Source organism: Phasianus colchicus, chromosome 2 (genome assembly GCF_987193195.1).
Source record: "Phasianus colchicus chromosome 2, bPhaCol1.hap1.1, whole genome shotgun sequence".
Taxonomy (NCBI): Eukaryota; Metazoa; Chordata; class Aves; order Galliformes; family Phasianidae; genus Phasianus; species Phasianus colchicus.
In genome coordinates this window covers 109,182,466-109,209,668 of record NC_143437.1, presented here as the reverse complement: position 1 = coordinate 109,209,668, position 27,203 = coordinate 109,182,466, and the positions used below count along the sequence as shown (strand labels likewise).

Here is a 27,203-nt window from a genome sequence, read left to right as displayed (position 1 = left end):
TTTAAGCATAAGTGTCTGTTGGAATGGTAATGTAATTAAGCCTACATGTTGTAAAGTGAGATGCATACTCACCCAATCCACTAAAAACAGACCCACAGCATTCCTAACAGTGCAGCAGGGGAAATCACAGAGCCATAGAATCATTCCGGTTGGGAAAGACCTCTAAGATGGTCTAGTCCAACCATCACATAATCTAATGCAGTTAACTCGATGAAAGAGCAAAATGCCATTTGTGTGAGTCGCTTGCATCTTCTGCCCCTCAGACATTAAATCTTATCTCCTTTCTTTTTGTTTTGCTCTACTGTCTTTGATTGGAAATGGAGATACCTGCACAATCAGACACTTCCACAAAGTGAATCAGACGAGATTGTTTTAATTTGGGTGCTCACGAAAACTAACAGTTCTGTTTTTCAGATAGCTGCTCAACATAAAGTCCTCATGGAGCTTAAGATGCAGAGCTTAATCTTCACTAATATTATTCAGATCAGCGTTTGACCCTTTGAATAGGCTGGGGGTTTACATTTAGCTGACTTCAAAATAGCAAAAATCAGACTTTGCTGTCACTGTGGGTTGGCAAAGTACATCCAAAAACAGATTTATATTTTCAGGGGAGGCAAGACCACAATATTATCACTAGAAAATATACCGATTTTGCATAGAGAGTAAATTCTAGAAATTGATTTGTGTAACTTCAGCAGATCTGTATCAAGTGGGGAGCCACAAGTTTATTTTTGACAGAAAAAATGTTCTCACTTGACCTGTTGGATTTCTGGCTCAGTCGTAGCTCTGCTCACTCTGTGTGCAGGTAGCAACAGGCTGCTCGAAGTCCTTTGTCATCTGTATCACATCTACTGCGCTAGAGGCTTACACTGATTTACTTTAGGTATTCTACAAGAAACTGCATTAAAAGCTACAAGAAAATGTTATAAATTAATAATATCAAAATCACCTTAAGGTGTATGTGTTTTATTCTCAAGGAGTTCCTAGCTTGAGCATTTGTTTCCAGACTGTTGTTTGGGCAGCATGCAGAAGGGCGAAGGTAGTGCTGTTAAGTGCTGTTGAAACTTTGCAACTGGAACTTAGGAAGCAATCATTACATTTGGTTTTCCACTTGATCAAATGAAGGAAGGATGGGGAGCCTTCGTCAGGGAGCTGGATTTTATTTCCCAGGGCTGACAGCCATTTCCACAGCTTTATCAGACCTACTAGGAACTTTTCCTACCATGGTCAGATGGTATTATTTAACATCAGTTCATCCACTTGTGTGGGATTCAGATCCTATATCATACAGTGACTCTGACAAGAGGATGCTTTTACTAGGAGTGTTATTCAAAGCGCTGTTGATTTTCTCAGGCTGCAGGCATCTGCAAAAAACCTTGTAGAACATAGAGCATCTGGTATCGAGTCCTCACTCCTTGCAAAGACCATATCAAACAGCTTGGAAATGGAACACGTACTCTACATCCGCTTGGAAATATTGTCTTCTTCTGTTTGCTGTAGATGTATTAGCTGTCAGCTCATATCATCAGCTAATAATTTTATATCTGAAAATCTCAAGCAAATCTTCAGCTACTAATCACACCCTTCTTAAACTGGGAGTTAAGTCTTGCTGTACCCCAAGGTTGGAGGTCGAAATGCTAGTTCAGGTATTTGAAGAAATACATTAGCAAGGTGACTGCTATCCTTGTTACCATACACTGTATTTTAAAGAAAGAGACTGAAACGATGACGTGATGCCAACATCTCTGATGAATACTGGATGTGATTCTAAAAGTGTCAGGAAAACTCAGGAACCCTAAAGAAGCCAAGCAACCAGCAGTCGGGATTAAATTTTCTCCCACAATATATATGATGGCATGAGAATCCACAGCAGCTTCTAAAAGCACGGTCAAGTAATCAATGCCAAATTGTGGTAGCATTGCTCTACTACAAGCACCTTAATAATGAATAGGCTTCAACCTTCCAAGTTCTACTTCCAAATCTCACCACTGAAGTTGTTGTTCTTTGCATCCCAGTTGTGTTATGTTGTTAAGTGCAATATTTTGTACCTAATCACAGAATCATCACAGAATCATAGGGGTTGGAAGGGACCTCCAGGGATCATCGAGTCCCACCCCCCTGCCAAAGCAGGATGATGGTCTTGTAGGTCCTTTCCAACCTTGTGATTTTATGATTCTATGATTCTGTGACTCTGAAAAGAAGAGTTTTTTCTATTATTTTGTAATAAAGGACTTTGCAATTTATTTATTCATTCATTCATTTATTCATTTTTTTTTCCTGTAGATATTTGGTTCACCATGCCACTCCTTACAAAGGAAGAACCCTAATGCTTTTATTTTACTCAATCTGAACCTATAATAAAATCTACATAAGAGAAAACCTTTTATACGTGAATGGATTTTGACATTTCCAAAATTCAGTTCTTTTCATTTTGAGGTTAAACTGACACATCTGTAAGTGACTGCTAATAAGAATATCAGTGTGAGCAGTGCCATGCATTCAAACTCTTTGTAACTGATTTAGAAGAGGAGGATATCTCAGTAGTAGGATCCTGGGTGTCTCTTGCTAAGCTCTAGATTCCAAGACTTTGTACACTTTAAAAACCTTTGGCTAACTGCAGAATAAAAGTAGAATGCAAAAGGTAGATTTCTGTATTTTAAAATGTGCTCTATTTTTTCTCCTTTGTTAATAGCTGAGAAGTTGGCACGTAGAACCAGCCTGTGCTGATGCTTTTGGGAAGTACAGATGTGATTGCGACCCATTTTAACAATGAGCAGGGAACAGTCTCTTGTTATATTTATGTCTCTAACAGGCTGGCTGAATGAATGAGTACTATGTGCAGAGGTGTTATTAATGCAGCACAGCCATTTGCATAGCAGGCACTGCAAATTAGGAAGATTGAAGGTCAAATTCCCCAGAGTAGCCCTTTTTGTTTATGTTTTATGGCCTGAGCACTCTGTATCGCTTTTAATTACTGATGTGAAATAAGCAGTGTTTTCTGTCTTACGATGGGACTCAAAGGAGCTGTGCTGATTTGCAAGAACTGAAGATCTTAGCAGTTGGGTTAATGATTCGTAATTAAATTTACAAATCAGATTAAGTTTGAATTAATTCCTTTCAGTGGCTTTAAAATAACACATATCTAAAACATACGGTTACAATAAAGATTAATGTTGGGTCTAATCATTATGGTATCGTTATGTAAGCAATTTAGAATTAGAATTTTCTCATCATTCATCTCTTTCCAAATCAGAAAAAAATAAATGAAATGTTTTCTTGTAAGAAATGTTCTAAAATACTTTTATTCGTTCTGACAGTTGTGCACCCAACTTCATCATCAGTTCTTTGATTTTTGTGGATATCTGAAGCTAGTAGAAATGGAAAGTTACAGCTCTAAAGGAACATCCATTAGGCACATATTTACACAGCGCATCTAAATATTCCTGCAGCTGCAGCTAGTGCCCAGCATCCCTCTATCTGATTGAGGTTGGATGTCAGGGGGAAGTTGTTTGCTGTGAGAGTGGTGAGGTGCTGGAACAGCTGCCCAGAGAGGCTGTGGATGCCCCGTCCATCCCTGCAGGTTGGATGGGGCCCTGGGCAGCCTGGGCTGCTGTGAAATGTGGAGGTTGGTGGCCCTGCCTGTGGTGGGGGGTTGGAGCTTCGTGATCCTTGAGGTCCCTTTCAACCCAGGCCATTCTGTGATTCTGTGTTATCAGGGTTTGGTAAAACGCAGATCTGGGGTGCTACATTTGTGCAGCACAGTGTATGATTTCAAGCTAAATTATTACGTCGTTGAGAATTTCAGCAATCACTGACACGCAGCATTCAGATACCTTCTGGGTGATCTAAGTGTCTTTGTCAATGAATTATGTCCCGTTGTAAACTAAAGGAGCTTTAATCAATTGCACGTGTAAAATATTGAACGGGAGCAGAGTACTGTAGGATCTAGCTGAAATAGTGTTAACATTAGCTCATTATATCAATATTTGTAAGATTCTGATTCTCAAGGGCTGCTTCTCTGAAAGGCTGCATAGATTCATTATCAGCTGAAACCATTGGTACAAGAACTGCCTTTATCTCAAAAATATAAATAGTGACTTGTCAGGAGAATACGAAGACTTTCCCACTTGACAAGTGAATGGAATGTGCAACAAAGGCTGCAGATGTCTGAAATTTGAGCTGAGCATATTACTTCTGGAGAGTATCCTATACTGAAAAGGTATAAAATGTTTCACAAAAAATGTTTCTTCTAACGTGTTGTCTTAAATTCTATATTAGTTAAGCAAATATTTAAATATTATATTAGCTTTTCTGCATGCTTGACATGAATATAATTCTTCCTTCCTGCCAAGTATGTCAAAACCCAAATTCACTTTCATTTGCCAGGTTAAATGTTTATTTTGTTTTCCCACATAATGTACTCTTTAAAGTGTCACCAGCATACCAAATCTGATTGCTTTTTAATAGGAACGTGGTGGGAGTTTTTTGTTTTCCTTAGGAAACGGGATAAACGGTCAGTAAAGCTTATGGTAATGAATCCACACACAGTAGATGCTCTTTGCTCCCATTCCCTAATCTCAAGATTAAAGACAAAAATCCTGTCTTAACTATTGTCATTCCTATACCCGCATGAAGAGTCCATGGTGGTGGATTGAACAAGCAGTGTTACTGACAGGAGACCAGGATGTGTTGGACCTTCTTCTTCTGTTAAAGAGAATGGACTCATGAAGGCTGCACAAATCGAGATGTTAGCTGGATTGTTTTGCACCAATATGGCCAAGATTGTTTCAAATACGATTCGTTGGAAGATTGCTTTTAAAACATTGTGTGTTTGCTGGTGCAGAGCTTCTACAGGTCAGACACTAAAAGCTGTTGGTATATATTTACAAATCTTTTCACAAGTCAGTAAGTTACATTTTGAATTTCAGCCTTGAAGGACTCTCAAAATATTCCTCTACTCTTCACCAACCCAAGGAAATCTGGCAAATGTTGTTAACAAATCAAAATTTTCAGAATTCATGACCAGTAAAAGCTTGGTCAGAACATTTCAGTTCAACTTCTCGTGCAAACTAAACTGTAAGGCATTGGTTTAAGTGTTACTGAAAGTTTTATTCAATTCAGAAGCATATGTTTTGAGATGGGTTTTTTTTTTGGTGGAGGAGGAGGAAGCAATAGTGATGTTCATTTTAAGAGAACTCCTGGAGTGACCTTGGATGATGGTGATTGTTTTGAATTAATGACAGCATATGTTTCTTTGGTTTTATGTAAACGCTTAATAATTTTGTGGTTCATTTATCATTAGGTCTGGTGTAAGGTCCTAACTAAATAGATTGTTCTAAATTAGCTGATGGTTCAAATTAACTTGCTTCCAGAAGCTAAATTGTCTTATCAGACCCTGGAGCTTCAGCATCTTCCCTTTAATTTCTTACATTAGAAAGAGTAAAGAGGAAGTCAAGGAAAAAAGAGAAGCTTGTGCGGAATCAAACACTGCTTTTGGGAAAATAGTTGTTTTATGATCCTAATTCTCAGTTATATAGCAGAGGCAATGCTCACAAAAAGACGATGAGCTATTATTTTTAAGAATTGAGAAGCAGTGTGTAGTTAATTAAATAACAAGTGTCACGCAGGCATGAACATTCAACTAATGAAGCATTCATACTGGGCCAGATTCTGCTCCCGCTGTCACGAATGATATCCCAATAAATAAAAACAATAATAAAATACCCTGATTTTTAGGGTCTGCTTACCCCCACCTTCATGTACTCATAGAAAGTCGTGAATGCGCTTCTTAAACAAATTCATCGTAATAGTTTCCACAATTGGATTTTTTATGGAAAATGGATGAGCTAAATCTAAATTCTACTTATTTTTATAATTATTGAAATAGATTCATTATTAAATTAGTGGCCTGGAACAGGTTGCCCAAGGAGGCTGTGGATGCCCCATCCCTGCAGGCATTCAAGGCCAGGCTGGATGTGGCTCTGGGCAGCCTGGGCTGCTGGTTGGCGACCTGCACACAGCAGGGGGTTGGAACTGGAGGAGCACTGTGGGCCTCTGCAACCCAGGCCATTCTGGGATTCTGTGATTCTCTGATCATCTATTCTGGATGCAAGTGCCTGTGCCTAAACTAGGTCCAAAACCAAATCTGCTGATAATGGTGGGGAAACATCGTCAGGATGAGAGGTACTTATGGATTTTCTTCAGGTGATGCATAATATAATAACCATGAGAATCCAATTTAAATATCAAATACACATTTTAAACAATATTTTTATCTACCTGCTCTTTTTTTAATCCATCTATCTGTATCTCTGTTCCTAAAATCAAAAGAAATACTTATTTTTTGTCCTGGCTCAGTCTTTTCCTTTTACTTACATGTGAACCCCCACAAATGTTGTTTTATTTTTAAACAGATTCTGTCACTGATGCTGACTGTAAATTTGGGACAAAATGTAAATCTCATTATACAGAAGGGAGTGCCTTGCTGTTTGCATCTTGTGGGCAATGTGGTGATGCTCAGTTTGATGACTGAATGCCTTTCTTGTAAGATGCTGAGCTTAACCTCATCCATGAATGAGTACAGAGTCAGGAGAAGTGTTTGGAAGAATGCTTTCCAGAAGACATAAAAGTATCCTAATATTAACCTGGTATGTAAAGGTTTTGATGTACAGCCAGATGGAAACCACTGAAAGGTGTTACAGTGTCTCCAATCAGAAAAGTGGGGGAAGTTCAGTCTTTTTCATATATTCATAAATCCCACATCACTTTTTAAGTGTGGTAACATCGTTTATCCCAAAATATTTTACCGTTTTTGGAAAGCTCTGGTAGAAGATAGCTGTAAATTTAATGCATGCTTTTAGAAAATTCATGGTGATGCTTACAGTAACAGAAAAAAATATTTTCCTGCAGAAATCAAAGGTATCCCATGAACTGGAAATGTTTCGTTTACAGGTTCCAACTCCACATTTCAGACTCACAGTAATAAATTTAGACAAGGAATTTGGATGTGATATGGAGCTGATTCAAATAAATACAGTATGTGGAGATTTTGCATATGTTCAAAGGGAAATACTAGAGCGGTGGTGAGTTCCTATAAGGAGGTCACTGTTATTTATTCCTCAAGCAATGAGATCGTGACTACTGGGAATTATTCCATTAATTTTGTTATTGTCTACGAGGTTCCATTTGCTTTCATTCTTTAGGATTCCCTTGAAATTTTTACATAATCTTAAACTGTCTTGCCAGCTCCCTTCCTGCTACTTATCTGCTCTGTTAGCTTTCATTTTTAAATACTTAAAGAAGATGGAAAGAGTTGACACACGCCCAGAGTACAAAGCTGCCTTTGTTATATGGTTTCGAGAGCAGAGCAGGAACCAAATTTACTGAGTCATTCTTTGGACTTGGCTTTTGTGTTGCTCTGCTGGCAAAGTTATCCTTCAGTCACGGGGTTCATCCAGCGTTTCATACATGTCTGTAACATAAGGGTTCCATCACTGATGTCCACAGTTAATGAACTACTGAGAAATTCACAGATGTGATTCATCTGACCTATTGCTAACGTCTGTTTCAGGAAGAAGTTGGTCTTTGAAAGTACCTTATTATCTTTTTGACTAAAAGAACTTTAGATGACTAATTAATATGCTGGAGATGTCTACCATCATCAAATGAATTCTTTCTTTTGTCCCTAAACAGAAAATATGATTTTTTTTAAAGCCTCCTTTGATCTGTATTTGTTACCATCCACAGCAGGACATCTCTATTAAAACAGAAATCATCTTTGTCTATCTGAAAAAGACCTCATGTTTTCTTTTAATAACGAAGATTCGAGGAAGTTTGCACTCAAGTGAGCTTTCATAAACGGTATTACATCAAAGGCCTTCTTTGTAATGCAGGTTTGTTCAGATTAATGGTTACTGCAGAATGTATGGTATGTTCTATAAGAGGTGGGGAAAAATGATAAAAACATCCCGTGTGTTTATAGCCAAATCAAGTTTAGTGTTACAAAAGCTATTGATCTTTCCCAAGTGGCGTTTTTATTTTCTGTATAAAACTCTGAGTGAGATTTATCTTTGAAAATGCTCACTTTTTCCTTTGTTAACCAATTCAAGTGATTGTTGGAAAAGGACTTTTTTCCTTTACGTAGCAGAAATCTTCAGATAGTGGTAATTCTCAGACAATTTCAAGTTTTTAAGATTCCAAGAGAATAAGAATGTGTTTTCAGTGTATCACAGAATCCTTAAGGTTGGAAAAGACCTCTAAGATCATGTAGTCCAACCATCCACCTACCACCAACAGTATGAACCAATGCCTGTTTTCTTTTCAGAGAATTGTTCATAAATTGTTCATAAACATCATCAATTGTTCAGTCTAATCTTTAAAAGATGCTCAACTCCAGATGAAATGCTGGTAGAATTGAACCCAGTAGCAAAACTATCTGACTTCTTGCAAGCCTTTCAATATTGAGCCCTTCAAAATTTGCTTTATTTCTCCAATCATAGTTGCAGCTGGAGAGCTTCTTCTTCTGTGGAGTAGTCAGCTAACTCCTTTTGCAATAGGTGCACCATGAGGAGGTATTTAGTATGGAAATCAGGAAATCATGCCACACTATGAATATGCACGCAGTTTGGGAGCCAACATCCTTGTCATTAACATTGATGCCAAACACAGGGGTGTCCAACCATGCCACACACCATTTTCAAATGTTCCAGCTTAGCAGCAACTCAGCACATTTCCTTCAAACACTAGTTGGTAAGCAAGTTAACATTTGGCTTCTTGCCTTTCCCCCAGCACAAAGACCTTGATATCTCAAGTGTGACAGCTCCGAAATGGAATCAGAATAAGATTATTTTTCATCCTGGGTGGCAGCTGACAACGTTGAACTCTTTACTTTTTCTTTCCTGTCTCTCTTTAGTCTTTCTTTTTAATTCTTCATGCTGAAAGAGAGAGATAATGCAACACATTTTTGAAAGACTAAGCAAAGATGTACTGTGCCAGGTCCTATCTGCTGCATCCTTCAGCATGTTCCAAGGAAAGCATGTGAAGTATTTCCACTCTGCTGTGCACCACATAAGTCAGCTTCTTAACTACTTAGAGTGACTAGTACTACTGTAAAGGGAGTGAAAACTACATACATACATATATATTTAATACATTTTGATAAACCGGTGGGACGGTATAATTCATGTCATTTCTTTAATCAGGTTTCAAGTTGAGATTGCTTTAAGGCAGCATGGCAATAGGATTTCACTGTTTCTTCGTGTAGGAATGACTCTCAGCAGACTTGCTTTTATACTGATAAAAGAGGACTTCGGTTCTGTTGGAGTGCTGCTCCTTTCCAGAATCTGGAGAATTTCATATTTATAAAATTTAAGCTTTTTGTATTTAATGTGTCTGAAATGATAGTTGAAAGAATAAAGTCTGTGGGAAAAGAACGAGTGGGTTTTTTGTAGATTTAAAAGGAAGCATGGCATACAGTTTATAGCATTTTCTCAACTTTCCTATGTCTTCCCCCCTGCATTGGCAAGACCACAAAATGCACATTCTGCCAACCTGTCAACGATCGTAAATTACTGCTACACTGATTGACAGAGCTTCAGTCCAGTCACATCTTGAAAACTTGATACCTGGACCAACAGAAACTTCAGTGAATTTCCAAATCTGGTACAGAGTAACCCTGCACATCAGTACCTGTGGGTCCCACCTGGCTGTGCAGCAGCCCTGGGGGGAGATGGTCAGCAGCAGGTTGCCTATCAGTCAGCAATATATTCTCCTCGTAGCTGAAATAAAGCTCTCAGTGAGCAGCAGTAGGGGAAATGTGCCTGGCAGGCTGGAGGAAGTAGTCATTCCTTTCTACCTGATGTTACTGAGGCCAAATCTAGAACGCAACAGCCAGTTTTTTGGATCCTTCCATTTCAAAGAAATCTTGAGAAAATGGAGCAGGAAGCTAGTATTAAACAAAAGTCTAGTATTAAATGTGGGGGTTGGCCTCTTCTCCCATGTGAGAGGGGTTGGACTAGAGGAAATGGTGCCGTGGGAGGTTCAGATTGGACGTAAGGAAAAACTTTTCCATAAGAGTGATCAGGCACTGGAATGGGCTGCCCAGGGAGGTGGTTGAGTTGCCATTCCCATTTGGGAAACAAATGTTGTACTGAAGGACATGATTTAGTGAGGAAATATTGGTGGTAGGTGGGCAGTTGGACTGGATGAGATGGAGGTCTTTTCCAACCTTGGTGATTCTGTGATTCTAAGACTTTCCATGGCTGACTTGATCTTGTGTAGGCAAGAGTCCTGTTTTAGACTGGATTATAGAGCAGAAGGAGGTCGGCTGGATCCCAGCCATCAGTTCTATGAGCCTGCACGCTGATGTGTAAAATGTAAGAAAATTGTGTCACGTGTAGAGAAGTTTAGTCCATTTGATTACCTAGCAATATATTATTTATTTACATTATTTATTTCATCGTTATCTGAACGTGTCCCACTAGTAATTTGTGACCTGCAAAGACACAAATGATTGCAGAATGTAATCTGTACTGCATAAAAAAGTTACACTTCAAATTATTTGAATGTGATCCCTTAATATGTGAAATATTTAAGTTAAAATTAGATGCCATTCAAAGATGTAGAATAATTTCTATGCTTCTATGATTCTATGTAGTAAAGTTATGCAAGAATTCCTTTAACTGAATTTTAGTATATTATGTGAGAAGTGTCCTGCACTGTGCAGAAGATGAGATTAGATGATCCTGGTGGTTCTTTCTGTCTTGAAAAATATGACTGAATTAATTCAGAGGCAAAGCAGATCTCTGTTCTGATCATGCTAGATGAGGATTGAAGTTTTTGTGACGTTTATTTTTACAGAATACAAAATAAATTTAGACTTAATGTCTTGCTGGAATAGATTGGCTGAGAAGTTTTACTTATCTGAAAAAGCAGCTCCACAGAATGTAGTCAAGATGCCAGAAGAATGCATAGAAGTATTGAAAAGTACTTAAAGGGAATGTTTTCTATCCGCTTGAAGAGTCAAAATACAGCAGAAATGATTGACTGGGTAGTGTTGAAAAGGAAGAAGGAAAGAGGGTGTGTTCCTGAATGGCATGGGTTCCATTCACAGCTAGACTGAACATGGTGTCTGTCAATGAGATCTTCTAATTGATGGGTTGGATTGTCATGGAAGAGTGATCTACCAGGCAGAGAACAGAGGAAGAAACAGCATTTGGAGTACTGATTTTTTTCTGATATTAGAAATGTTAAGGCCAATGTTGGTTGCGTTGCCTGTCTTCAAATACTCTCATCAACAGCCCTTTAATTTTCTGCTAAACCAGATTAATGGACTCTGCAAATTTCAGTTCATCAGACGCAGAGGGGCTCAGGGACTCAGAGAAAAAACTGTCTGTGTGCTTTTTGTTTGGTCTTTTTGCTCGTAATGCCGACACAGCTGTACTTCACCTTCTGCATTCACTTGAGCTGCATGGACTAACTGCAGTGCCGTCAGCCTTCTGACACCGCTCTGTATTCTGTAGTTCTGCTCTTACCAGGTTTAATGGTTTCTTTTATGTTTGGAAGATAGTTATGTTTTTTTTCCTTGATGTGTAAAACAAATAGCATACTTTCCTTGTTTAAGAGATTTGATATTCAACCGTCTTCATCTGAGAAGGATAATTGTTCTCTTTAATCTAGCTACCGCTTCCTGCCCCCAATATCTGAACAGTTTGATCTCTTCTAGAGACCAGATCCTTACCCTGTGAAAATCAACTCTGAAGTAAACAGATCTCAGTCTTAAATCCAGCAGTGAACATTTTAAGCCACTTTTCTTAAACTCTCATTTACTTTCTTCTCCTGTAGCAGAATCTTATACTGAAAGTGGACACACTCCTCTGAGAATCTTAACTCCCGGGGCCAATGAGAAGTCAGTGATTGTATTTCTGCATCTGAAATTGGTCGATGCACGTTTAATTTGGGGAGGGGTTACTGGAAGGTTTTGGCAGGGGCACTGTGCTGTTATAATCTCTGTTGTGGAATGCAGTTCTTACTGGAATAAGGTTCATCATGTGCTTCTACTCTTTTGTCAGAGAGCAGAAAGGCAAACACGGATGATGGACTCAGTCCAGTACGCAGAATTTTGTGAAAGTCGGCAGTTGAGTTTTTGTAAGTATTATAATGGCTGTATTGTAATCAGATGTTCAACTATTATTTCATCTTGTAGAGAAAACAGCAGAACCTCGTGCTCCTTGAAAGCACTTTTGTTTTACCCACAATAATACAAGTATAAAAACGAAACTATAAAAAATAATTAAAAAAAAAATACTTTGTCCTCATTATTCCTGGGAACGGTTAATTTTGCATAGTTTCAGGCTATTAGCAGAGTATTTTCTGCGAAGGTTTACCAGACTCAGATACTGGGCTGTTGGGGACTGCTGCAAAGATAGAACTTGTAAAGAGTTAATGGGCTGAAACAGCCATGCTTGCCTGAGGTCTGTCGTGGTGCTGGTAGGGGCAGCACATCAGTAACACGTCACAGTTGCAGGTCCCGAGGAATGCATCTAAAATTAGAGAAGAGCAGCAAGTTTTGCTTTTATTTCTGTATCCGCAGTGACACAAAGAACTTACTAAAGAGTCTTTTTCTATTTTAAGCTGTAAGCTCCTGCTGTGGAATTTATTCAACGTTGGCCAAATTCATCAGTATATGCCATTCCAACACTAATAACATGATGACAGAATTAGGGCTTTACTAGCACTGAAAACCAACTTACTAGAAGTACTTGTGGGCCGCAACTATAACGAGCTGTAAATTAATGGGCTTGATCATGTAGCAAAACATCATTACAGAGGCACTTAAGTGATGACTAAGGTTTAAGGTCGAATGTCAGAAAAAGCGAGGTTAGGCAGCCCTTAAAAATCATGACAAAACAGCACATGATCTGACACCGTGCACTGAACACAACGATGTCTTTAAATGGGAGACCTTATCTTGTTCTTCCTCGCAGGACACTTAAATTCGAAGAACGGGTGAGTCATTTTTGACAAACAAATGACACACTGGAAATACTGTTCTGTGTCAGCAAATGTCAGAAAACGCTTTTTGTAAGCATTTATTTTCCTAACTCAGATTTGGCATCACGCATCTGTGAGCCATTAGATGAATGATACCTCAGATCAGGGTGACTTCAGCAAACGAAAGGTTTGTGATAAAGCCACTTTTAAACCCCCCCAAACAGTCATCTGGAGAGAGAGCAAATGCAAATCTTAATTTGCAAAAACAAATGGAACGTTGCTGACCAGGGGACTGTGATTTATTAAAAAAAAAACCTCAGTGGTATTTTAATAGTGTTTTTAAATGACCGTGTCTATACACTTCTTTCTCACTGCAGTTTAGTGTCATTAAAGACTAAGAGAATTACAGTCCTTCATAACAGACTCATAACAAATTCAGTTGCATAATATGAATTCAACTGGATAGCACATGGTAATGGCCAAGCAGAACATTTGTTCCAAAGGAACAGAAAGGTTATTTTTGCTAATTTTATTTTATTAAAAATTGAATTTATTAATGAAAATTTATTGTTTCGAGTAGTAAACCCTTTTTACTGTAATATAAATGCATGAATATTAGGTCCCAGGAGGTCACATCTTGGATTGAAGAAGTCTGTTCTGGCAGTGTATGTTCTGATTACAGCACCACATCGTTCCGTGTTGCTTTAAAGGCAGGCAGAAGAAGAGATCCACCAAAGGCTCGAGCACTGTGGGATCTCATTCCCTCCTAAAAAATCATCTGTATCGACATTTGTTTCTGTTTGATGCCTGCCTTGTCTTTAGCTTTTTACTCCTCAGTGAGGACCCTCTTTGAGAGAGCTGTTTTAGGTGAATACAGGGTATTCACTGCATTGTGACTGTCCTGTCCTCACGAACAGCTCATATTAAGACCTCTGTATGACTAGTTTCTGTCTGTGATCACCATGCCTGCCTCATCCTTTTTTTGGTTTTTATGTGCATTTCCATGATGCTTTTTCGGTTCCATTTGAGTATCTCTTTTACCCTCTCAGCAAGTCTCTCGTGTTACCCTGCTCCGTGTTTTTCTCTGTACTTTTTCATGAGTGATCTCATCCATTAGCAGTGTGAAGCTCTTGTCTCAGTGTTGATCATTTGCAGATCTACATTACGTCCTTACCTCCAATGCACAATTTAAAAAATACTCCTCCACAAATCACGTTGGCTGGCTTGTCAGCACCTAATCCCCGCTCAGAACAGCACAGGACTTCCGACTCCTTCTTCTGTCCATCATTTGTCTTCACTTTGTTAACTCAATTATATCCTTTTCATTTGGGCTCCAAACCTCAGGTTTGGGTTGATTTCTTCTAGCGCCTTTTTCTGCCGTTTGTCAAAGCTGCAATGCAATCCTGTTACTTCTTTTACCGTCATACATTCCAAATCAGATTTATTCTGTCTACTGTCCTCTGAGGTAGATCCTTCTTATGAAATCTCTGGAATGTTCTTCTCCTTTCTCCTGCTTATGGGTTTCCAAAATGTTGTGTATGAAACTTTCCTCACTGATTCCATTTTTAATTCCCTCTGTGGCCAATCAGATTACACTGACACTGTGTTACCTACAGTATTCCTCATTATTTTGCCCTACCTGCCACTAACGTTTCCTTTTTCCCCCATGATTTGAACTGACAGCAAAGAAAGCATCCAAGTTTCGTGACTGGTTGGATTGTAGCAGCATGGAGATAAAGCCAAATGCGGTTGCAATGGAGATTTTGGCATATTTAGCCTATGAGACTGTGGCACAGGTAAGGGAGCAGCCTGGTTGAGCAAAGCTAACAGGCATGAATTGGTGATTTGGGGATACACTAATTGGGCCGAGCGGGTTGATTGAATCCTACCTGTCCTTCAGCATGCTCTATGGCAGATGTATGCTGTACCACAGTCACCCACCTGACAATACACAATTAGAAGTGTTTTCTGACAGAGGGGAGTGGAGTCCAGCGCGAGCTTTATTCAAATCCAAACTGAAACCACACACTTTGCTATGTGACCTTTGGCAACACGCTGAGGCTCATTCAAGCCGATTGCACAATTGGATTAAAAAGCAGGATTTCCTGGAAAACAAAACGTCACCTTCGTGCCAAGCCGAGCCCTCTTGGGTAGATAAATCACTCCGTATATTTACAGAAGTGGAAAAGAGAGGTTCCTTGGGCTAAAAAATCTCAGTAATTTTGTTTTCTACTGAGAAACACTAAGAATAATTTGCCTCAGCCCACTCCTCCTATCTCTTCTTTGTTACAGTTGGGTTCATGATGCGTAAACCAGTGTATTTATTGGCTGTTTTTGCCTCTGCAGTTGGTGGACTTGGCCCTTTTGGTTAAACAAGACATGACTCCTAAGGCCGGTGACCCGTTCAGTCATGCCATATCTGCCACCTTCATACAGTATCACAACTCTACTGAGGTACATGTTGCTTTCTCACATATTTATATGATGATAATGCAGGGGAATGTGAATAAATCTCTTTTGTTCTTGTAGTCCATATAGTATTAGGTGTATTTGGTAGTTGCATTCTATACAGGTATTGTTATTTGGTAGCTGCATTCTACATAGGTTTTATTGAAACCTGGTATTAGCATGGGCTTCTGCCGTGGAGTTTATTAACAGAGTTAGGGATTTAAGAAGAAAGGCATTAAATTAGTAGCACCAAATGTTAAATTCTTAGCGGTGTCTTTTTATTTAAATGTCACTTCTCTTTTCTTTAGTGGAAATTTCTACTCTCTCTATTGAAGGCTCTCTCTGCTGCATACTGAGAGATTAACGTTCATGTCCATATTTGGCAGCAGAAACAAGTACTTCTGCAACAAGTAATTCTGCAATGCAAGGCATGCATTGCTGTGAAGCAAGTGTGATGGTAGTCACTAGAATTAGCCAACAATGCTGTATTGCATCTTTTCCAACAGTAGATCTAAGAAGGCCATAACCAGTTTATGACTTGATTCCATAACTGCTGTTGGACATCTTGTCTTCGTAGCCACATCTCTTAGGGCAGGCTGCAGGTGTGAAGACTGGCCTTGAGTCTCCTGAAAACACACCACCCCCTACGCCCACCCCACCAGCACCTGCAGGGCAGCAGCATCTTGGGAAAACACCGGCGGGAGCGCTGGGGAATGGAGGGATTGGGCAGGACTCTTCCAAATCTAAACAGAGGAAAAGAAAAAAGGTACGGAACCACGAAATAAAGACAATATATATATATATCTTGAGGATATCACTGTGTCATTTATATTTATTAATATAATATTCGCATTAATTTTAAATTGTGTTACTGAGTAGGGGTAAAAATACAGTCTAACATTATTTCTGTCAGAACTAGGATAAGGCTTCTTAGTAATGCCAACAGATGCTGCTTCCAAGAGGAGCTGCTCCTCTACAGCTGCAGCACCACCCAAAGTAACACCCCCTTCACCGACATAAACAGCAAGAGTTGGTTTGGAGGGTCAGAGTGTAAGCAAAGTAGGCAAAGAGGTTGTTGTGATTGCCTTGCTCTCAGCAGCCTTAGGCATCTGCCTTCTTTGCCTATAACAACTTTGCCTGACCTCCTTTATTTCTGTGCCAGTTGGTTGCATTCAAGCTAAATATTTGTTTACTTTGCATAAAATACGGACGTCTCATGTTCAGTCCATGAAATGTAAATATTACAATTCCTGTCTTCTGTTGTAGATCCTGGATATTCGGTGTGAGAGAGGTCTATGTACCTTAAAACCACAAGGGAAATAGATTTGATTAAATAAACTGGTTCGGAAGAACGCTGTTATTCCCTTAAGGCTTTTTTTTGGGGGGAGGGAAGGGATGGGGAAAGTGATGGCAGTATTCATTTTGCTGCAAAACAATACAGGGACGTGATTTTTTCATGTGTGTTATTCTTCTACGCAATCAATACTCATTTTCACAGAATTTTACCAGTAACTTCAAGTCTGGATGTGGCTCTGGGCAGCCTGGTCTGGTGAGTGGTGACCCTGCACACAGCAGGGGGTTGAAACTAGATGAGCATTGTGGTCCTTTTCAACCCAGGCCATTCTGTGATTCTATAATGACAGAAAAAGGTTTCTTTTCTCCCTCTAGTTTCATCAGGGCTGTGGATTCTCCCAATAGGTCCAACTTTCAGTGAGTTGTAAAACCTTTCTGAAGACTTTTAGATTGCTTTTTCCTCTTCCTTTTTAATACTGCAGTTGAATATCCATATTTTGTGCCTGAGGCCAATTACCATTATTGCTCCCAGGAACAGGAATTTAGCTGGAGATTGAATTTTTGATACCTCATATTTCACCAGTTTTGTGAGTTTATGTTCAGTTAATTCCTAGTGTTTGACTTAATGCCTTTTAAAATAATTACGTCCTAAAAGGTGCACAGTTTTAATGAAATGTTCCCACGAGTCACCCAAGTTGATTAGGTGTGTGCTGGATACAAGTGAGGCATTGCAACAAACGAGTTAAAACTTGGTGAAGAATGTTATTCTCAGTCCATGAAGGCCCAGGCCAGCAGAAAATATTTGAGTTTCACATTCCCGTTATGAACATCAGTCAACAAGGGAAGAGTCCACCACCATATCATCAGTTACTCTGTTTATATGTGCACAGGCTACAGTAGACTTGGCACTCTTGAAATAAAATATTCTGTAAAAAATCTCCTCCGTGTTTGAAACCATTAATATGTAGTGCGAACATGTAGGGGAAGCACGTATGAGTGTAGGTTCGGTTTCAGTGTTTAATATAAGTTTTTGTCATTCACTAATACTCATGAATTTATGACTGAGCAGCCAGCATTCTGATAAGTCTGGCAAGCAGTCATAGAATCATAGAATCACAAGGTTGGAAACGACCTATAAGATCATCCAGTCCAACTGCCCTCCCATCACCACTGCTACCACCAGCACTGAACCAGATCTCTCAGCTCCTCATCCAGACCTCCTGAACACTGCAGGGACGGTGACTCCACCACCTCCCTGTGCAGCCATTGCAGTGCCTGACCACTCTGAGAGAAAAAGTTCTTCCTCATGTCCAACCTAAACCTGCTCTGGTACAACTTGTGGCCATTTCCTCGGGTCCTGTTTGTTGCCTGAGAGAAGAGGCCAAACCCCACCTCACCACAACCTGCCCTTATGAAGTTGTAGAGTGTGATGAGGTCTCCCCTGAGCCTCCTCTTCTCCAGACTGAACAATCCCAATCCATTCCTTTGACCAGAAAGGAGAAAATAGTAACTTTTTCCTTTAGAATTCAGGGGATGTTCTGTAAAATCAATGGACAGGTAGCAGCAAAGTCTTTTTTTTCCTCTTTTGTCCTCCAAAGAAATTATTTGAAATTTGAAAATGTCCAATCTTTAAATACTTAATTTTTTTGCGTCTCTCTCACACCATAATGCCACGTGTTTCATCTCCAAAATTTCAGTCTAATATCACTTATTGGTGATTTTGGTGTCAATTTGCTTTCCACTTGGGCTACTTTTTCAATATTTTCCCCACCCCTTGACATCATAATGAAAGCCTGAAATGTTTTAAAAATAGTTTCTGTGGTTATTGCAGTGTGACTTATATGACCCTTTCGTTTCACTTAGAACGTTTGCTGCTCTTTTCAATTGCAACATACAGCAGCACTAGGTGAAAGATTTAAGAGGACAAATATGGTGTTCTTTGCGTCTCTTAAGCAAAGTTCATGTAAAAGTCCTCTTTGATTTGTTAATAGCTTTTTTTTTCTGAAGTACTGTGTGGCAGCAGTGATGTGTATCCTCAGGAAAAAAAAAAAAAAAATTGGTCGATCTTATAAAGGTTTATTTTCATACTTTATGCACTGTAGGTCTGTTGTGTGTTTTTGATTTAGTAACAATTTATGTGTTTTTCTGTTGCAGAGCGCTGCAGCCTGTGGTATGGAGGCTCAAAGCGATGCCATCCAGCCCAGCCACATCAGAGAGGCCATTCGGCGCTACGGCCACAAGATTGGCCCCCTGTCCCCATTCACAGTACGTAATAACAGAGCTATAAAAAGTTATATTTATAATCTTAAAGAACTTTGATTTTCAAGTGGTCAAATGAAGAAGCTTTGGAATTGTTGAGAGCAATTTGTGGTGACTGTAATTTTCTTTATAAAAAGTGGCATCATTCTCCCGGGAAATAAAACTTTGTAATTTCTGTCTCTTTTTGGAAGGACAAAAAGGTTTTTTTGTTGGTTTTTTTTTTTTTTTTTCTTTTAAATATTATTTTCTTTCAATTACAAATTATGCTTTTGTTGTTGTTGTTGTTAGTGCTTGAATTTTCTGTTTTTGCAAAGTTTAGGTTTACAGTTATTTTAAATTATATGTATTCCAAAATGGTGAGGAGCACTTTATATTCTAAAATTAGTTGTGTGTCCATTACTGCTCCTATTGGGAGCTGAACTCTCAAGTGACACATTTAGGGTTGGAGAAAGAAGAGATCAGTTTCTATAGACGACTTTGAAGCTCAACTAAAACGCATTAGAACTGAGTTTGTAGTGGAATGCTGATGGGCTATGAGGTTTTGCCATCATTTTTTTTTTTTTCTGTGCAAATGGCAATGGCAATTCCATTGTCCAGAGCAGCCAAAAACAATGTTTTATTTAAATTTTTCAGCTGATCAAAATGTGTAAACAGTCAGTCCCTAATGTCATACACTAGGATCATTTTCTATGATCTGCTGTTACATGTGACAGATATTCTGACTTACCTCAAAACATCTACATCTAGAAAAGAATGAAAGTCAGAGAAATGGTCATAGGAAAAAAACAACCACCCAGAACACCAGACCTCAGCTCCTACAATCAGGAAGAAATTGACCATTTTTGGAGAGGTTTTATTAGAGGAAAATGATTCTGAATCCAAAGGAAATTTATTTACATGAAATCTATATGGAATAGCAGAAATATCAAGGAAACAGTGGTACTTGAGCTCAGAAGCTAGGAACAGGAAGAAAACAAGACTGAAAGTGTATGTGAAGTTATGGTTTTCTTAGTGTCAAAATGATGGTTGTGTACAGAATTGGATGTTGGGGTTATTAATGTCAGCAGATGCATATTTATAATGAATTCTCTTTACATATTTTTACCTCTCCCCTTTGCTCCTCACAAATGCCAGATTAGTATCATTTACAGTAGCATTTCTAGTCCAAAACATAGAAAAGTTTAGTCTTATGAATTTCCCAAAGTTTCCAACTAGCCAAACAATTTAATTTGTCGACACTACCTGCTATCAGCATGGTTAATGAGATTTGTAAATTCTCACTAAAAAAGCCAAGGAAGAGAGAAAGAATTTTGGATAATCTTGTGGATATATACAGAAGTTGTAGAACTGTAATGCAGTTCCTTTTTTAAGTAAAAAACAATCAGAAGGAGCATCGTGAAAGGTATTATAATGGTATTATAATTTGGATCTGCCAGTCTGTCCATTTTTCACTGCTATCAATCATAGTTATCTTAAAAGAAACTACTCCAAACTTCCCATAAGTTCCTTACAGAAGCAGAAAGCACAAACATAGACTGAACGTAGACTGATGCTTCCTTCAGCCCTACCTTTTTGTATTGCCAGGCTCTCACACTGTTGATTTAAAAAATATTTTACCTTGCCATCGTGGGCAGTGGCGTGGCAGTATTTCTTTTGAACGATCTTCTGCTTTCTCCAGTTGCCACCACCTTCACAATAGTTTCTTTGTATGCCTGCATAACCTCCTAGGTGGGATGACTGAACCAGGAGGAAAAGTGGCTTCACTCAGTGATGCTTCTTGTGGCTTCTTGTGATGCTGAGCAACTGCAGGTTCAGTGCTTCTAAGAGCTGGAAAACTGTTGTCTGTCCTGTCCCACATTCTCTTCTTTGGCATGCAAGTGAGAAGTTCACTGGGGCTAATGCTCTTCCTTTTATCCATTGTGTTTTATTGGAGTCCAATCGTTAAGTCAGAGTGATTAGAGACTTCTAATCTCTAATTTGTTATAAAAGGTGATTTTAATGGGCATGGCTTGAGGGATTCATTTCAGAAGTAGCATTCTGACTAGTAGAAGCAGCGTAGGATCCCTGATTTTCCCGTAATTGGGAATATTCAGTAGGAACCAGCCAGAGCCAATACTGAATATCTGAACCTTGGCAGTGTGCTTGCTGACAGTGGACTGAAGCTCAGAATATTCTCGTGCAGATAAAGGTCTGCTTGTAGGAGTAGCTGAGTACTCAGTCATGAGAGCATTTCAACTTAGATTCCCAAAGGTGGCTGCATTGAAGTATGCGGAAACAAATGCCTGAAGATGGTTTGTCACAACTGTAATGTGTAGACTCAGTTTACCTTTGTTGTTCTGTCTGAAGTCTTTTTTCCCACTGCTATCATGTTTCCACTCAACAGTGATGGAGCTTGAGCTGGTTTTTGGCTTTTCTTCTCAGATTCTGACTTTTTCTATAAGCTCTTCAGAGTATGACATCTATGCACTGTTTGGGGTACTTGTTTTGGATGCTTCAGACTTGATTCAGTTGCTTAAAGACGGATGTACTGCAGTAACATTTCAGATTTGCAGCTTCAGCCCAGAAGGATCTCCTTTGTGTTCCTTGTCATATCCATATGCCTTATTTGAGACATCCCATAACATCTTAAATGGCACGAGGTACCTAAGCTCAGACAGCTGGATCCATCAGTCTGTTATTGTTTTGGGAGGACAGGAAGTAAACAACAAGGACAAGAAGAGAAACAGAAACTATAATATGGAAAGATTCCTCAGTGGGAGCGAGGAAAACTAGAATTTCTCTCTGCAGTTGTCATGGATGACTTACGTGGTGTTAGGCATGATATTTAGGCTGGAATTTAGGCTACCAGTTGAACCTGCATACTTTCTAGACAGGTAACTAAAGCCTGTAAAGCCAACAGACACTTGCAGCATCCTGAAACATGAGTTATGACAGCTCTTAAACTGAGACTCCATATCAGTGAAGTCTGTGATGAAAATTTTGATCATCCTCTTTTTGAAACTTATGTTCATTGACAAAGATGGCAGTTAACCTAGTGAATGATTAAGAGAAATATTGAATGTTCATCAAAGGCATATGTCATTAAATTCAAATAATATCAAGCTTTCAACTCTTCCACGTAAAGGTTTTCACAGAATCACAGAACAGCCCGGGTTGGAAGGGACCTCAAAGATCATGAAGCTTCAACTCCCCACCAACCTCTACATTTAATACCAGACCAGGCTGCCCAGGGCCCCATTCAACCTGCCATGAACACCTCCAGGGATGGGACATATGTATGTTTTGTAGAGAACTTAGGAGTAGGAAATGCACCACATATGTGTACGTCATCTCTTCTGTTTCTCTTAACTCTATTGACCTTCCGTATCAGACCAGAATTTATAATCCACAGATACCCCTACAGGGTCTGTTTAAAGTAAAGAAAAACATTTTTTCAGTATATCCACTAAATTTTCTGATGTCTTTTTATCATTTGCTTTAGCATTGCCATTACAGAATCACAGAATCACAGAAACACAGAATCACAGAATGGCCTGGGTTGGGAGGGACCTCAAGGATCATGAATCTCCAACCCCCTGCCACATGCAAAGCCACCAACCTCCTTATTTAATGCTACACCAGGCTGCCCAGGGCCCCATCCAACCTGGCTTTGAACACCTCCAGGGATGGACGGGGCATCCACAGCCTCTCTGGGCAGCTGTTCCAGCACCTCACCACTCTCTCCGTAAAGAATTGTCTCACTAAAGAAATAGCAATTATTGTGAGGTATATATTCCATTAAGACCCTAAAATATATACACAAGACTGAATTTTTTGTAAGACACATAGTTCTTTGTACCAGTAGACTTTGAATCAGCAGTACATCTGGAGAACTGACTAAGAACCTGGGTCTGCAAAGTATCTCTTCATTATAGTACCTCTTCACATAGTATATATACCTCTCCATTCAAAATTGTGAGAGGCTATAAAAATCAATGTTCTCTGTATGAAAAATCCCATTTGCATCCTAAAGCAGAGACGAAAATTCTAACAGCCTTTATATAAGCCTGCAGATTTGGTTGGTAAAACAGCCTTTTGTTTGTCTCTCTTCTGTATAGTTTTGAGTCTTCTTTTTTTCCATCACCTTTTTATTGTTTCTGAAACTGGAGCAGCAAGCTGCTTTACTGTATTCTCCTGGTATATTTAAATCACCTTTCCACTGTTTTTAGCCTGTCTATACCTTTTCTTTTTCCACTTCCTATAATGTGACCATGTCTAATGTCAGGGATGCATGAAGCTGTGCCACATTCCCAGGTTAAGTCCCAGGTGCTGAAGGAGAATAACCTCTGCTAGGACTTCATATTCTCAGACTAAAGCTAGTTTCCTGCACTGTCTGGTAACTCACAAGTACCAAGAGCCATGCATGATTGCAAAGACATTCTCCAGGTTCAACATCAGGCTCTAATAATGAGAAAAGCTCCTGCCTTCCTTCTCCTCCATCAGTTACAAAACAGGGACCTTTCTTTAGGACATGAATAACATGGTCTTCAGTGATGCATTATTGATATTTGCCCAGAGAACTTGCGGATGCGCACCTAAAAGTAACTCTCTAAATAGTGTTTAAACCACTCACCATGTAGGCTGTGTTGTATGGACCTTGATTCTGCTGCTCTGGATATACTTTACTTGACAGCGTTCAGAAGAGAACTTCTAAAAGACTGTTCTACTCTTGTGTTTATCCTACCACTTTACATCCTCTTTGTGGTGTGGGTTATTTGGCTTTTCCTTAGACAATATCTCCTTTCCTCAACCATCCAGTTCACAGCAGAACAGCCAGCTATGCTATATCAGAGGAGCAAGAACCTTATACATGTAGATGTTAGTTCTAATTTCATCTGGAAGCAAAGCATTCTTTCATCAAGAAAGTTCCGTGTACTGGGGATGGACTTTAGGATGGAGGCATTCAGAGTTAGGTTCACTTATGGGCAGGCTGCATTCCTCTCTGAACACCATCAGTCATGGGATCTCATGGAGGCTTCATGTCAAAGGACAAAAATGAGTGCAACTCCATTCCTTCTGATATAGTTTTTTCCCTCTGATACTGCAAAAAATACCTCAGATTCTGTCTACAGTTATTTTGAAGCTTTTGCAGTACCTAGAAAATGAACCTAACTTATGTCATATGATTCTTTGAATCTGAAGAAATGGCTGTATTTGATTATAGAAAGATCTGGTACTGCTGTAAGAGTGCTGATATATCTCATCCATGTTTAATTAGACACAGATCATCAGAGCTCAATGTGATGAAAGCACTTCTTGTAGAAGTATTTTTAATATAGATTAAAATAATCTATAAATATATATATTTTTTATTATTTACGATACAGTGGTCTTTAGAATTGCATGAAAACTGGAAGATCTCCTGATATGTCTGGATAAAGAACAATGTTATTGAAGTAGTGTACCGTGTGAAGAAGTCCTTGAAGGAGAGGTTAATTTTCTGTAATTTATGTGAATATGTTTTGGTGGTGTATTTTCCCATCTTCCTAACTCTTCCATTTTTTCAGATTTTCAGTAGAAGGGCTTCTGTGACCCTTTGGCCAATGCAAAAAAACAATGTGTTGTGTCTAAGAATTCATTTGACTGAGAATCGTAATAGCTTCACAGTACATCAGAAAGGAGGTATTCCTGTATATACCCTGTATACAGTGTCATTTTATACTCAGCATCCAGTGGTTGACTTGATATGAATTTAAGATTACGTTTACTCTGTGAGGTTGGAGTCCCAGTGTTCTCTTCTTTCTGTTTTCCCAAAACCATCCAGGTATGTTTCCTAAATGAAGTCCTCCATGACTAGTGACTGACTGGCCCAGAACCAGTGATGTTAGCATCTGAAAATTGCTGTAAATAGTTCAGAGTGAAAATAATAAATTGTAGAATCATAGAATGGCCTGCGTTGAAAAGGACCACAATGCTCATCTAGTTCCAACCCCCTGCTATGTGCAACCAGCAGACCAGGCTGCCCAGAGCTGCATTCAGTATTTCAAGACCATTAGGTAACAATTGGTTTTGTTAGATGGATGTGTTGTTGGTTGTTTTTTTTTAACAGAAACAGAGGAATTGAGTATTTCCAAGTATTATACCAATCATAGAGGTGAACAGTAGTAGTAGAGATAATAGTTGCTATTGTACTTATAAAATTATTGTGACAAATACCTCAAACTGTCAGCATTTTTGCCATTGTCATCCATGAAAAGTTTCCTTGACTTTAACTGAGTTATATTTCACATGCTGTGTTTGGCATCTTCTTTGAAAGACACCAGAATGAGTGGCAAGGACAGAAACAAAGCAAATTTTATTTGACTATTGATCCTGGAATGCTGTTGACTTTGAAAACCCATGCCATATGGAATTCCTCAAAGTACATGTGGCATGTACTTCCATGCCAACTCCCTTGTCCCTGACTGACTCTGGTAGTTAGAAAACCAAAGTAATGTATAGGATAATAGGTGTTCTCTAGCTCTATGCTTCTGTGTATATGAGGAATGTAGGAGCTTACGTCCAGTATGGAGATTCCAAGGATTCTAGGCTCTCCACCTGAAAGTTTAGGGTCTTGATTATGATAGGACCGCTGCCAGCTTCATTCATTCCACTGAGAATGAGTTGACCCTAACTGACCTAGACTCAAAATGTTCCCAGGGGTTCGAAGCCTCTGATTTTTCATTCTGTTGTAGTTCGAGACGTACAAGCTAAAATCCTCCTAAAGCTGGGTTGTGATTCATGTACTATATTTGGTTTCACTGAATCTTCTTCGTTTTGAGGGATTGAAGCTTAATGGAATTGGGAAGGTCACATTAGTTTTAGTTATCAACTATTTTCTTCCAGAAATGAAAAGAAAATCAGGTGAAGATCCTTTTTTTTTTTGTATAATGCTTCAAAATACTGATGTTGTTTCCAAAGTGGAGAACATGACTGTTTCTATGAGTTTTATCACTTACTACTTCTACAAAACTCATCCCCATACATGGTATTGTATTTCCATTTTTGTTTAAAAAACAAATACAGAATATTTGGGGATTATTTTCTCAAGATGCTTACTATGTATTTGTCAGACACCAACAGAACATTTTCTGACAACTTTTCTTCTCTTTGCTGCTTAGTCATGATTGTCCTTGCTCTTCCATTTGAGCTGGTGATAGGTGTTCCTAATGTTGCAGTTTTGGAAGAACAGTTGAGCTGTGTGGTTTATCCTTTAGCAGCATTTGATGGATGTTGGTTTGGACAAAAAGAGCACTTTGAAAGTTTTATAATCATATGGTAAATGAGAACTAACATTAAAGTAGTGAAAATGATCTGTTTGCATATATTTTGACCTTAATAGCTATGTCAAAATGACTAACATAATTAGAGCAGTTAGGTTTTGTCTCCAAGCGCAAGCCACAATGGAAAGCAGCAAGTGTACTCTAGATTATTGTGTTGTATCATGTCTAAGGTAGTCTAGACATATATTTTATCCATATATTGTCTTTTGATAGTATTGAGTGGTGCTTACTGCAGCCTAATGTAAAGCATGCTCCAGACTTTTGTGGAGCAGAGATACAAATAGTGTATTCAAAAAAAATAGAGACAAGAAAAAGGGAAATAAGCAACTCTTCCTCACATTAGATGATGTGGTTCTGTGTTGTACCTGAATCTACTTTTCTGTGCTCTGTACATTGAAGTCTGAGAAATAAGAAATTTTCACAGAATCACAGAATGGCTTACCTTGGAAGGGACCTTAAAGCCCACTCAGTTCCAACCCCCTTGCCATGGGCTGGTTGCCCCCAACCAGATAAGGCTGCTCAGACCTCCATCCAACCTAGTCTTGAACATTTCCAAGGATGGGCCACCCATAACTGTCTGGGCAGCAGTGCAAGACCCTCACCAACCTCTGAGTAAAGAATTTCCTCCTCACATCTAACCAAGATCCCAATTCCTTCCCAGCTGAAACTAAGACACACTGTCATTGATAAAGACGCTGAAGAGCACTGTCCCAAGATGGACTCCTGGGGGACACTGCTCATCACCAGCCTCCACCTGCACACAGAGCTACTGACAACAACGCTCTGGCTATGACCATCCAACCACTTCTTTATCCACCTAATAATCCAGCCTTCAAATCCATCTCTCTCCAATTTAGAGATAAGGATGTGGTGCAGGATCATGTCAAAGACATTGGACAAGTCCAGATAGAT

General features: G+C 39.1%; 1 protein-coding gene across 1 annotated transcript in view; it reads left to right on the top strand.

The window, feature by feature from the left end:
* The window catches only part of SUPT3H (SPT3 homolog, SAGA and STAGA complex component), a 271,837-nt gene that overhangs the window by 196,985 nt on the left and 47,649 nt on the right, over positions 1-27,203 (top strand). The window contains exons 7-11 of the mRNA XM_031604944.2: positions 12,069-12,144; positions 14,674-14,786; positions 15,337-15,444; positions 16,016-16,204; positions 18,886-18,996. Coding sequence (XP_031460804.1) covers positions 12,069-12,144; positions 14,674-14,786; positions 15,337-15,444; positions 16,016-16,204; positions 18,886-18,996 — 597 coding nt within the window. The remainder of the gene's footprint in view (positions 1-12,068; positions 12,145-14,673; positions 14,787-15,336; positions 15,445-16,015; positions 16,205-18,885; positions 18,997-27,203) is intronic.